At 36.1% G+C, this 13,888-nt stretch overlaps 1 protein-coding gene across 3 annotated transcripts in view; it reads left to right on the top strand.

Annotated features, from left to right (window-relative positions):
• The first annotated feature begins 3,831 nt into the window (after positions 1–3,831).
• LOC139122012 (E3 ubiquitin-protein ligase RNF115-like) overlaps positions 3,832–13,888 on the top strand; it is a 36,850-nt gene continuing 26,793 nt past the window's right edge. For all 3 annotated transcript variants that reach the window (XM_070687353.1, XM_070687356.1, XM_070687355.1), the window contains exons 1-2: positions 3,832–3,977; positions 9,587–9,636. In XM_070687353.1, coding sequence (XP_070543454.1) covers positions 3,885–3,977; positions 9,587–9,636 — 143 coding nt within the window. In that variant the 5' untranslated portion in view covers positions 3,832–3,884. The remainder of the gene's footprint in view (positions 3,978–9,586; positions 9,637–13,888) is intronic.

Raw genomic sequence — 13,888 nt, 5'->3', positions numbered from 1 at the left:
AGAATAAACGTTGATGCTATAACGTATTTGTGTACGATGATGAAATGTATGATTTTAAGACATTAACATTAGTAATGTTTAAGTAACTTATTATTAGTATTTGATTGTTATTGATAATATTTACACTGGAGATTTGATAATTCATACTAGTACTTGAATTGTTAGTAGTCTACTTTTTTCAATTTTTTACCTTTTTTTACTTTTTGATATTTATTATCTCTTTGATTTCTTGAATTTTTAAATATTTTGCAACATCACCATTTTCCGGGACATGTTTAAGAGTTAATAAGGTTATCATTATGCGACGTTTTGGTACCAATGATGGAACCAGCAGTGGCATTGCCATAGGAAGGGTATCGGCCGACACATATGTACAGTAGATTTGACACCCCTCTCCTTTTTAATTACCTCATGTAGACTTTTGATTAGGAAATTTTGATCAACTGCAGACTTACCGCTGTTTTTTCCCAGGACAATTTTGATCCATCTTTTTGTAGGAAATTTTGGCGACCCCTGATTTTACAGTTTGTGCTTTGTAGTTCGAACCTGGGAGTTCGAAGCGCCCGGGGCATCTCTTTACCCAAAATGGGATCCGGGTGATAAAACATCGTTGGATAAAAATGATCTAAAATACGGTGTATAGGAGAGAAATACAGGAATCCTTTTCAAACCTTGTTAGTTTACAAGACACAGACAAACCTCTCTTACAGCTAAAATAGTTGTTTTCAAATTGCTTCGATATCTACGCGGTTCATTTGGTACCCCTCAGCTGACAACAACTGAAATTACAGTTAGTAATAGTTTTCTTCATGAAGAGTTACAAACATGTGCATATTTCTCTTATTTCATCAAGCATACATGGTTAGGGGGAAAGATGTTTTTGAAATATAAATAAAAAAATGATCGATGAAGTACACTTTCAAGTTTACAGCCTCACCGTCAAAGACTATCGTCACCTTGGCCGTTTGTTTCATGAGTTGCTAATCGTGAAATAACATTATTTCGGGCGTAGATTCACGTATTTGCACAGCATATTTATTGAAACATGTCTGACATAAATGTTTATTTTAACAATTAAAACATTATTAAATATGCCGACCAAAACTGTCACCAAACTCAACTATACGACGCAGTATGCTGTGTTGTCAGGAGTGGACCATTGATACTATGGGGTGAAAGGCGGGGAGCATTACTTTTTTTCTCCCAGCTTTAGGTAGAATTTTTGTTTTTCTTGTTTGCCCATTTCTGGCGATTTTTTTTACTTTCCCTCTCAGAGTCATCTTTTTTGGTCAGCGTATGTGCGTGCCCAACCGCCAGCACTCCCTGTCCTCTGTCTTCGTTTTGATGTTTTCTATCCACAACTGAAAACCGAAATGAAAAAGCAGTGCGCAAGCATCAGTATGAAGTTGCCATCCAACTGTGGTAATACAGAATTGGGGGTGACTTGAAAGGTGTAGACAGAATAATACAGCTAGACTACTGATGTTGGGCAAGGTATTGTGAAAGCTATTTGGAGTGTTTTAAACAGGCGGTTTTCATGAAGACTCATGCAAAATAACATTGGACACAAAATTACGTCTTACATGCTTTGGATTTCTAATGTTTCAATTTGGATTTCTAATGTTTCAAAAGCTTATAAAAAACCTACATTTGCGATGCAGTTTATATTTCGAAATAAACAGGTGTATCCCATGATATGCTTTGAAAGACAAACTCAGTCATTAAATTAAGACATTTAAGTATGTCTATTTGAAGGCAAGTGTTTGTGCCCCCATCTAATGTCCAACTCACAGTTGTTTGAAAAAGAGGGGCGCTGGAAGTAGTCGATATTGGGGTGGGCGCGGGAATTCCTTCATGTAAGCTTATAACAACAAATACTTTGTTGGCAATTAATGATAAGCCTGGCTCATATTTGTAAAGAACAATAATTTACATCAGATACCCGGTGCAGCGGACAAGCTGAATCTAGTTTGTGGAGGCACTATGGGACAGTGGTTAGGGTACCGATCTTACTGTCGGAGGATGGCGAGTTCGGAGACTCCAGTACGGCGTTGTGCTATTGAGTAAGACACTTTACTCCTCGTTGCTTCATTAGATTGTGGGTCATGGGTACCTCATGCTGTAATTCGGCGTTCGCCTGATTGATGATTGATTGAATAAATATTAAACAGCATTCCAGCACGCGTTAGGTAGTAAAGAAGATGAACTTAGCAGAAGCACAACTAATATATAATAATACCTTTGAAAATATCCAATTGAAACTAGAAACAAGTCAAACAAAAAAATGAGTCGAAATATTAATCATAACAGGGTATTAAGAACTGCTGAAAATGCAAATACCGGTAAACCAGATTTATGAAAATGGGGTGCACGATTGGTGCGCTAAAATGAAAAAAAATGAAAAGTGCAGACAGCAATTATTGTCGATGCATTATCTTTTAGTTTTTGTCTTCTTGATAGCTTTTTTTATTCTTCCGCCATCCTTTGCCTTTTTTCAATAGGCACATTCTTGGAATCTCTATTTTCCCAAAATCTTCTCAGCGCCCCCCTATCGAATTGTATCCTTCCCTAATTTCGGTGACAGCATAAACCTATTATTAATAACTTACGCAAGCATTATCAAGTTTCTTGGTACAGTGATTTACACAATGATAATAAGTCTCTTTGGAAGGGAAATAATAAGCTCAGAATGTACAGAGAATTTAAAAGTAAGTTAGGTTTAGAGAATATACTTACTGGATATCAAGAACTTACGCTGTAGAAAATTGGTCACAAAACTTCGTATTTCTGATCACTGTTTACAAATCGAGTTGGACAGAAGGTCAAAACCAAGAATTCCGCCTGAATCCAGATTTTGTAAGTTTAATTTGTAAGTCTTCCGTCGAGGATGAATTTCACTATTTAATGAAGTGTCAAAAATATAATAGTGATAGAGAAGTTCTCTTTTCTGCAATGAAGTTGTATTATCCTATATTTGATAGTTTAAATGAAAGAGAAAAGTTTTTGTACATTTTAACTTCAGATGATATGCTGTCTCTCATGAAATATATTACAAACACTATGTTTCCCCCAGCAGCTGCAGGTAAAGACATAGACAACAATGTTTTATGCAATGTTTAGTTTTGTTCTTGCTATACCGCACTTTCCGAAGTGTGTTGTTATGCAATAAAGTGAAAGTGAAAGTGATTAATAAATACCCTACCATGGAGGTAGAAAAGGCCTAAGCTTACTTCTACGGCTATGCCGACACACACTCACTTTTGTCATTTTTGGTTCGGTACACGGTCGATGACACCTGTCACCAAGAAAAAATACTTTTTTGGGTGGTCACTCGGGCCGTTCGCCGCATACTCATCCACAGTCGCTCGAGAGCTATTCAGCTCTGGGACTATTCGCCCCATAGACGAGTATACAGAAGCGAGAAATACCCCAACTTGGGGTATTTCTCGCTTCTGTATACTCGTCTATGGGGCGAATAGTCCCAGAGCTGAATAGCCCTCGAGCGACTGTGACTCATCGCTTCGTGAAGGCCCTCTCCTAAATGGTATATCGCATGAAGCAGAATGGTATTGGAGGATTCCGTTTCTGATTCTGACGCTAACGCGCTACTGCTACTGTAAAAACTTTGAATCGCGCACTGTGCGCGAAATAACGAGACTTCATATCGGTAACCTAGCGGAAACACTGCAGGATATCGTATCAACCAAAAAGCTCTCTATATGTATAGTGATTGTGGAAAATTACGTGTGTAATTAAATAATGCCACTCACACTTATCTATTTCGCCATACCATCCTTGTTTGGGAAAGACTTAAATCTCTCATTTTTATTGCGCATGTTCAAACCATATCTACGTGACGTCATGATCGAGGATCAGGGAAAAAGATGGCGGAAGCGTCGATTCATGAGAATTCAGACTCACCACAGACGAGATTCTTCTGTCATTCGTGTGCCCGAGAAATAAGTCCGAAATTACCGGTGAGTATCATAGACAGTTGATTTAATGATCTAAGTTTTAATGGAATTAATCATTATATTCGCAGGCTTCAAGTCATGGCACTCACCTCGTTATTGAAATGTATGTGTACATGATGTAATGATGTATGATCTGTATCGTCATCGATACCGACGTCTTGAAGAGAACACACTGACGCTGTTGTTTTGTGGGATGTCGATATTATGACACTAATATAGCCATGAAGCCAGTGTACCACTTCATTGTGTTCGTAGGCTAACTCAAGAATTTGACCCTTCCTAATTATGTAGGAATTGTGAGTGATTGTTATTGTACCGGCAGAATACATTACGACCATTCGACAACTGCCACCCAGCCAAAGTGTGAATTGAATATTAAATATTTGATTCAACTCCACCACGCCACGGCCGCAATGTTGCTTTATTCGCATGCAAGGGAACTACCCTCAACTATGGAAGAGGCAAATGTACTTAAACAGGAATCAAACATAGCAAGACAAAAGGGAACTTGTACTCTAAGAATGGCTGTCCACAACTGAAAATGTGAAAGGGTATTTGACCTACATCGATGAACCAGGATCTTTTCGACTCCCCAGTCCAAGACTGACAAAACAGCTTGACCTTTTGGCTTGAGTTGCCTGTAGGTTCACTTGGCAAAATACCTGAAAAAGTACTGCATAGTCATTAAAGAGAGAAAATCAAAGAATCACGGTGCTCAGTAACCAGAAGTTCAACATGTGGAAAATACATGGAGTGCTCCTGTGGAAACGTACATTCTGTACAATAACTTCAACAGGACGTTTTCATATTGTCAACAAATACATAGTAATAACTATAGTTGAATAAGTATTTTTCGTTAGCATCATCAGGTCCATACACATTCTGTACAGCAACTTCAACAGGACGTTGTCATATTGTCAACAAATACTTGGTGATAAATACAGCTGAATAAGTATTTTCGCTAGTATCATCAGATCCATACGCATTTCACACGTTGTATCTTATGCTGATTTATGTTGATAACAGTTTCAAATCAAAGTGCATAAGTATATGTGCAGTATCATCACTGGACTCTCTGTGACAGCCCCTGATATGCCACACAGCTTCTAATCTCTGCCTTTTACTGATGTGCCCTCAATGGTCTTGCCAGGCAAGCCCAAGGAAAGTCAAACATGTACCATGTTAGCTGGAGAAGGCCACAATCCCCTGCCAACTAAATGAGAGGGGCTGTGACAGTATCTGTACCATTTCATACCAGTATGTCCCAGAACCAACAAGCAAAGGAATGAACTCAAGTTTGTAAGATTTGTTTTTGCATATTTTTGAACTTCATGTTCTTCAAGAATATAAACTTTTGAAAGTACTACTATGCACCAACTATTCTGTAGACACATATATTTGTATCCAATTACAATACCAGTGTTACAAATATCCAGTGAAACCAATAAATTTCCAATGGAGTAACCTACATGTACATTAAGTAGATGCAGTACAGTAGTATCAAGTGATATACATGAGCATGCTCAAACACTTAAATATGGCATCCTAAATTAGTAAATACTTGTTGTTGTGTACGTTACTGATGTGGTCAACAACAACAGCATCTGTCACATTTATAAACATGCACTATATTTAACCCAGACCAAAATCAACCAGTCCTGGCACACACAATGAATCTATACCTTTTTGGACATCTGAAACATTTAGCACTAGGTTGCTTCAGCATGAGTGTCTACAGCTTACATGAGTGCTGCTATGTATACTGCATATGAAGTTTATGTGCCTATGTGTATGTGCAGGGAATTCTCATATCGTGTTTTACATGAAAAAAACAAAACATCCATGAACATCCATCCTACAAAATTTGTACAGTGATTGATGTGTTTGATGTTTGTCATATCATACAAACATTTTTGTGTAAATATTTGCTATTCATGACCTTATTTCTTAGTTTATGAATTTCACAGCACATACATGGTACTGACTCTTGAAAGCTGACTAACAGCCCCTTGGTGTCCCTTAGCATACATGTACAGAATTACCCATATTAATGGAACTGTAAGTGGCGACACTGAAGCATACAGGGCCCGTACTAACCTGTAGTATGGACCCATCATTGACAACCCTAGTAACATATTTATTGATCCTTACACTCAACATAATTATCTTTGGGGGGACTATTTATTTGTATTTATTCATGGTCAATTAAATGTACCCTCAATAAGCACATTTCTATCCTTGAAAAGATGTGACCCTGTGTTCCTCAGGTGTGACCCCAAACAGTTATATCTGAGAGCACATCACATAAGTAAACAGGTTCTACTTCATTTTCACTTCAATGTTAGTGAACCAATACCAGATCATACACACACATTCACTCAGAAAAACATGGATTTCAAGTTGAAGAGAAGACTTGAATCATGTTCAATGTGCTATACATATGACCAGAACCATCATAGTCCCTTGTTCCAAATGTTGATAGTCCCTTGTTCCAAATGTTTGACCATTGTTTCACACTATTTAAGCCAAGGAAATGCATGCTTGTCCATAAAGGTCTAATCAGCCACTTAATTAAAATTGTAAATTTGCATCACTGTACCGCAGCATAAGAAGAAAGTGGTAGCCTTTCACTTTTAGCAATAGAGCTCAACTAACCTTATTTTTTGTAACTTTAAATGTTTTGTTTATTAAATGTCTAGCTGTGGACACTCTGCCAAAACTATATTGTTATATACATTTGTATTATTCATGGAGGGAGGATCCATCCATCGCAGCCAATTTCAACATATATTTTGATACTGAGATACATAAAAGAATTCCTAATAGCTGATCTAGGCTTCATCCAGATGTGTTAAAGTTGCTTTAAATACTGCTTGCCAACAGCAGATTTTCAAAAACAAAAACACCAAAATGTTTATGAATTTGGACTTATAATATTCCAGATATATGTATACACATGGTCATCCTATCTGCTACCCTGTCTACTGTAATGAGGAATGTATATATATCATAAGACAATTTTCTGTGTTTGGAAAAACAGAAGGATGACCAATTTACAGAACAATGCATAATTTGCAAATCGCTTGCTTTAAAATTGTGTTCTTTTATATGATAATCAAAATATGAATGAGTTGCTTAGAAACCAGAGGGTTGGACTACCCTTGAAATCCCCTTGCAGAGAATGACGAACCGTAAATTACATGTATGTCAAAAACATGCAAGAGAATGAGCAGTGTACGGCTGTACATGTTTTATATTCTGTTGCTGAATTTAGATACTACTTCATGTACATCCATTCTCTGCGTGTTGATGTGGATACACCACCGTACATCATTTTGTACGAGTGTGTTTCATATTTGTGTATGAGCTGATTTCTATGAAATGTATCATGCATACAGAAAATCAGAGTCTGAATTACACCATCAACATACATGTATGGGCACTTCGTCAACTCATTCATTCATAGTCATGTTGCTACTCTGTGGTTAAAAATTGAACTGAGAGCCCATTCTTGTTATAGAAACCCTCAGTAATAACACATATTATATTCTCGGCATCAACATCCTGCACAGTCATCTGTTTGAAAATATTGTCTGAGAGAGAAACCCATCAGTACAATGATTACTTTATTTTGAATTCCAAAACTCACATCTCATGGTAAAGGAGATACCCAGCACTATCATTGGCATGCCTTTGCATAATTCACATTGATGTGTCAATTAAAAACCAATATTTCAATCTCATCAGTGGGTTACAGTATTTAGAGTATGTACTTTATTCAAAATACAGTACTTCAATTTAGTCTGATGGGAGCTGTACCTGCATATGATAGTTATAAAAATGCCATTTCTTGATCTTTACACAATTTGCTGTGCAAAATTTGAAACATAAATGCCATTTTTGAAGGATTTTTTCATGTAGTGTTTTTCTTCATGGTATCCTACCATTGTGTCAAACACGTGCCTGATATACCTTACAGGGAAATGAAATTGAAGGAAATATTTTATTTGGTGCATACAGTGATCAAGACTGCCGACAGTGATTGCTTCAAAGGGTTGGCTCTGCAGTTCAAAACATCCCCAAACCAAAACTACACGTTGGATATACAAACTCACATCTCTAATATGTGTTCAGTAAAACAGGAATATCAAGTGTTCTGGAAAATAAATAAACATGTTCTACATTTATCCTATTTTGATGTTAGATATCTTTCATGTTTCTGTTTTCTCACTTGTTGGTATCCTTCATCTGTGTGCAGAATTTGCTCTTTCTATGTCTTATCCTTACACAAAAACAAGCCATCAATATGATATATATTGCAGATGTTCAGCATTTGTGCCTAGTTATGTAATGCAATACAAACTCAGAGGAAATTGAGAAAGAAATTAGTGACAAAGATATCCTCATTATTCCAAATGATATGTCAAGACTTAATTACAGGAAGGTATTGGGAATTGAAGCCTTCCTTCATATTCATTTTGAAAGATTAATGCAAAATGTTTGATGTACCTGTGCTGTTACTTGCCTTTGGTCAATCAATAATTCATGCAATGTGACAAAGATAGCAGCATGTAGTGGTTGCAGTTGCTGGTAACAGTGGACACACAATTTCATGATCATTGAATGAGATGATTGAAGGAATGTACATGTACACATGTTTTTGATCATGATAAATGGTTGGTAATGTAGGTGTCAGTTTATTTTTACATCATTATCATATTATCCCAGCTGCAGCTATAATACTTAATAGTTTGATTGCTGGCAGGGAGGCTAATGACTAGGATATCATCAGTAAAAAACAAGTAGTTTTTCCCTTGCCAAATCTTATAAACCTTTCTCCCTCGTGGTTTGCCTTATAGTTTCAAATGGTTAGATTAGAACTCTCATTTCTAGTTCTGAACAGATAAATTTTGTGAAAGAGTTAACATTAATGTTCTCTTGGAATAATTTATATGTATATGGAACATTTTGCTGTGTGAATATGATATACTTGTTATTTTGAAATTGCATATTTGTAAATCATCTCTTAATCTACACTTGTTTTTGATTGCATAGACACGTGAATGTAACAAAACATAACTTGAAAAGTCAGCATACTCAATCAAATTCATCAAAACTTGACTAATTAAAAATGAGATCATTGCCAAGCTCTATTCAAGGATCTCATTAAATACAGTTGCTTTTGCCATTTTAATTTATCCTCGATAGTGGTCAAGCGTATTATTTTGACTTGTTCATTTGCTACTTAGACAGTGCACATGGTTGTACATCTACCAAACATCCAGTGAGCTTTTGACAACTGTCATACAAGTGATTTGTTCATCCAAAAGTTCATTTAACGATTTGCAAAATAAATAATCCCAATAAATCAAATTTTAAAAGCTTGTTATGCTGGGCAGTTCAGGTAATAAGCTTCATACAAGCAGTCTGGGGCTGTGAGAGAGTCTTAATTATTGTTAACCTGTACATGAACCTGCTTTTATTTAGGGAGATAACACAAAACAGGTTGTCCCAAGTGAAGAAACTGTTAGTAAGAATAAAACAATCACAACGTGTATGTAGTAACTACATGTAGTATGTAAACTAAAATTTTCCCGTTTCATTTTCTCCAGGAATATACATGTCCAAGATGTGACACAGGATTTATAGAAGAGCTGAGCAAGTAAGTTGTCAAAATTTACACATGTATACAAATGTGTACAGATGTCTTTCAAATGAACATCATGAACAACTGATCAATGAAAAATTTGAGGGTTGTTTTATGCCTGTAAAATAATAATGCACAATAAATACATCCTTTAGGTTTCTGTAACTGCTAACAATTGTAAGCTGTGACAGGGATGTATCTATTTGAAGATGTCAACTATCCTATGTGACAAGATAATGGCATCACTGAGGTGTTAAGAGTAGGCAGGCTCCAACATAAAGTCAAGCTCTGGAGCAATATTTTAACCCTATCACCAACATGATTTGGCCAAAACCTGCTGTTATCATTCGTGACTTTGGTCATGTTTACAGGGAAGTGGGCACCATTTTACAAGTGGTTTAGCCACAAGCTGATAATGTCAAATCACTATACACAAAACAAAGACGCCTTGTAATTATGGCACTGTGTATTGTGTACGGAGATTTGACGTCATCAGTTTGTGACTATACCACTTGTAAAATGGTGCCGGGAAGTGGGCGTGAACAGGTTAAACCATGCTGTCTCATAGCTTAGTTAGCTCCATGTATTTAATTTTATGCACAACATTAAATTGAAGAAGGAAAAGTGTTAACAGATACTATGTAGATTTACAAGAGTATGAAATAAACATGAGTTCTGCATGTCGAAGTTGGTTATACTCTTACATATAGATTGCAGTAGAATTATTCTATAGTGCATGCAGTGTGTATTTCCTCACCACTGCATGCAGTGATGAATACATCTGGCAGAAGGTTGAACAAAAATAATCAGATAATATTGATTAAAGGATTGGTTTTAGAGTCAACTTACATGTAGGTAAACCTTTTCCGTAAAGAGCAGGTCAGGAATTTACAAGGAAGCTATACATACAGAGATTTTTTATATCTCACCCAATGTGGAAAAATGCTTAAAATTCATTTTCATAATATTCTGTACAAATAAATATGATGTCTATGTTTAAAAGATAATTCATTTTAGAACACTTACTTTTGAAAAATTTAAAAAGTCTTAATGTTTCATCTAGACAGGGGAGATGGGGGATTCCCTCTTTGTTGACATGTTGGCACCCCTAATATTTTGTCCCCCCCCCCCCCCCCATGAAATGGTACCAGACATACCTTAAGCAATACAATTACAACACATGAACTGCTCAAATCCCCCTAAATTTTTTGCTCACGTGTTCACACACGTGAGCATATGGTTTAGCCATGTCTGTGTGTCTGTGTGTGTGTCCGTGTGTCTGTATCCCCATTATCTCAAAAACGGCTGAACGTATTTCAGTCAAATTTGGTAGACATCTCAGAATTCAAATGGCTAGAACTGAAAAGGTTTTGGTGGGCGTGGCTTGCATATTAATGAAGTTATCACAGTTTTAATTTTTAGCTACTATAGACTATAGTCTATAGAAGCTATTGGGATGGGTATCCGTCCGGCGTCCGTCGTCAGTCTGTATGTATGTATGTATGTATGTATGTATGTATGTATGTATGTATGTCCGTTTGTGAGGCGTCCGTCCACTCAAATATCTTGAGAACCGCAGTACTTACTGATTTGATATTTGTTGTGTAGATGAAAAATATGATTTTGAGAAACTATTTTTTTTAATTTTTGATATCGTTGAAAATAGGCAAATTAATGCCAAAAAAGTGTTTTTGGTAAAAAATCTTCTTCTTCATAACCGCTGGTCAGACAGCTTTATTATTTGGTATACAGGTCCCTAGGGATAACCCAACTTAGATTTGTTCAAATTGTGATGAAATATGCAAATGTGTATTTTTAAGGAATTTTTTTGTCACTTTTTGGTCAAAATTTGACTTACATTGTATGTAATTCTTGTACTGTATAAACCCTATCAATTCACCCAGAAAAAAATAATTAATATGATTTTAAATAATTGAATTAATTAGGAAATCATCAAAGCCAAAATAATTTTAGTGTTGACTTATCAGAAAGTTCAACTTTTTGACAGTTCATTGTGAAATGCTTACCATCTTGGAGGATTAAAACATGTAAAGGCAACTTTCCTGAATCCCAACTTTGATATTCTGAACCACTATTTATGTTATCTAAAAGAAATTGCTCATAATAGTTTGTCATAATAGGGTGGTCAAATAAATAGAGATAGAGAAAGTTCTAATTTCCATTTATGGTTGACTAGGTAAGGATAAAATAAGATTACTTTTTGAGGAAAAAAATAGAGTGGTGAATTAAAAGAGTGGTCAAAGTGATAGGGTTTTTATGGTAAAGCTTGGCTGTAAGATTCCTCATGTGCTATTTATAGCAATTATGCAATCTGTGTAAACAGTGCAATGAAAGTGTAACATGATTCCTTATAATGCTTTTGATTACCTTGAACTTCTTAAGTTTCAAACATTTGTCTTCAGTGTGCTTTCTCTGAGTACCTACAGTCTCAACTTATTCAACAGAACTTACTGGTTTACAAGTCCCTAGGATGACCTTAGTGAGATAATTTCATACAGTCAGGAAATACTTAATTTTGTATCCATGTCTATAGTAGCTTCAGGGACATTGGCCCTATGTTTGTGATACATGGTAGTCTATGGGAAGCATGATGACCATGGTTTCTGGACATCTCGACCCCTAACCAACTCGACCCCAGTCAACTCGACCCGCTACCAACCTAATCCTGGTTAGACCTAATATAGCCTTGCTCCTTCATGCCAAATATCAAAGTCACAGGTATTGCCAATTTGAGAAGAAGATTTTTAAAGTATTATTTTTCTGATTTTTCTATGACCTTTGACCTCCCCTATACCTATGCAGCTAAGCTATGGCAATGGCTTATTCTGGCCTATGTTAAAGTCCAAGACAGCCAGCGTCTATTGGACAATGGCCAGTAGGGGACCAAATTGCTCTCCACAATTTTGGGGATTCCACTTGACCTTTGACCTTGGCATCTTCCTGCAACTCATTTATTATGTGCATTTCTAATTCTGAGCTAGCCAATAGAGCTGGAGGTCTGATTTTGGTATATAGGGATAACTTAGCAATACAAATTTTTTGACAAAATGTCATGTGATCTCGATGACCTTTGACCTCAAATATACATATATGGCCATAACTCAGTAACCACAAGTGCTACACCCTTCATATTTAGTATGATGGGAGACCTTATGACATCACATCCTGTACCTCATTAATTATGTGCATATCTAATTCTGAGCCAGCCAATAGAGCTAGAGGTCTGATTTTTGGTATATAGGGATAACTTAGCAATACCATTTTTTTGACGAAATGTCATGTGACCCCGATGACCTTTGACCTCAAATATACATATATGGCCATAACTAAGTAACCACAAGTGCTACACCCTTCATATTTGGTATGATGGGAGACCTTATGACATCACATCCTGTACCTCATTAATTATGCGCATATCTAATTCTGAGCCAGCCAATAGAGCTAGAGGTCTGATTTTTGGTATATAGGGATAACTTAGCAATACCATTTTTTTGACGAAATGTCATGTGACCCCAATGACCTTTGACCTCAAATATACATATATGGCCATAACTAAGTAACCACAAGTGCTACACCCTTCATATTTGGTATGATGGGAGACCTTATGACATCACATCCTGTACCTCATTAATTATGCGCATATCTAATTCTGAGCCAGCCAATAGAGCTAGAGGTCTGATTTTTGGTATATAGGTATAACTTAGCAATACAATTTTTTTGACAAAATGTCATGTGATCCCGATGACCTTTGACCTCAAATATACATATATGGCCATAACTTAGTAACCACAAGTGCTACACCCTTCATATTTGGTATGATGGGAGACCTTATGACATCGCATCCTGTACCTCATTAATTATGTGCATATCTAATTCTGAGCCAGCCAATAGAGCTAGAGGTCTGATTTTTGGTATATAGGGATAACTTAGCAATACAATTTAACTTGATTTTAGTCATTGAAACTTGCTATATACATCAAAGATACTGTGATATAACATTATTGAAAGTCAAAAGACATTTTTACTTCAGCCAATTCCTTATTTGCATATTAAATGAATTTTCTTACTTAGGGATATTCATCTGAATTGACTTGATCAAAATTGATGTTACTTGCTATGTACATTTCAGACACTGTAATACAATATTATTGAAAGTCATTAAGCATTTTCTCTTCAGCCAATTCCTAATTTGCATGTTTAATGAACTTTCCTAATTAGAGATATATATCTGAATTGACTTGACCAA

The sequence above is a fragment of the Ptychodera flava genome, chromosome 21 (genome assembly GCF_041260155.1).
Source record: "Ptychodera flava strain L36383 chromosome 21, AS_Pfla_20210202, whole genome shotgun sequence".
Classification (NCBI taxonomy): domain Eukaryota; kingdom Metazoa; phylum Hemichordata; class Enteropneusta; family Ptychoderidae; genus Ptychodera; species Ptychodera flava.
The sequence above is the reverse complement of the archived record's forward strand: the minus strand, read 5'-3'. Positions and strand labels throughout refer to the sequence as shown.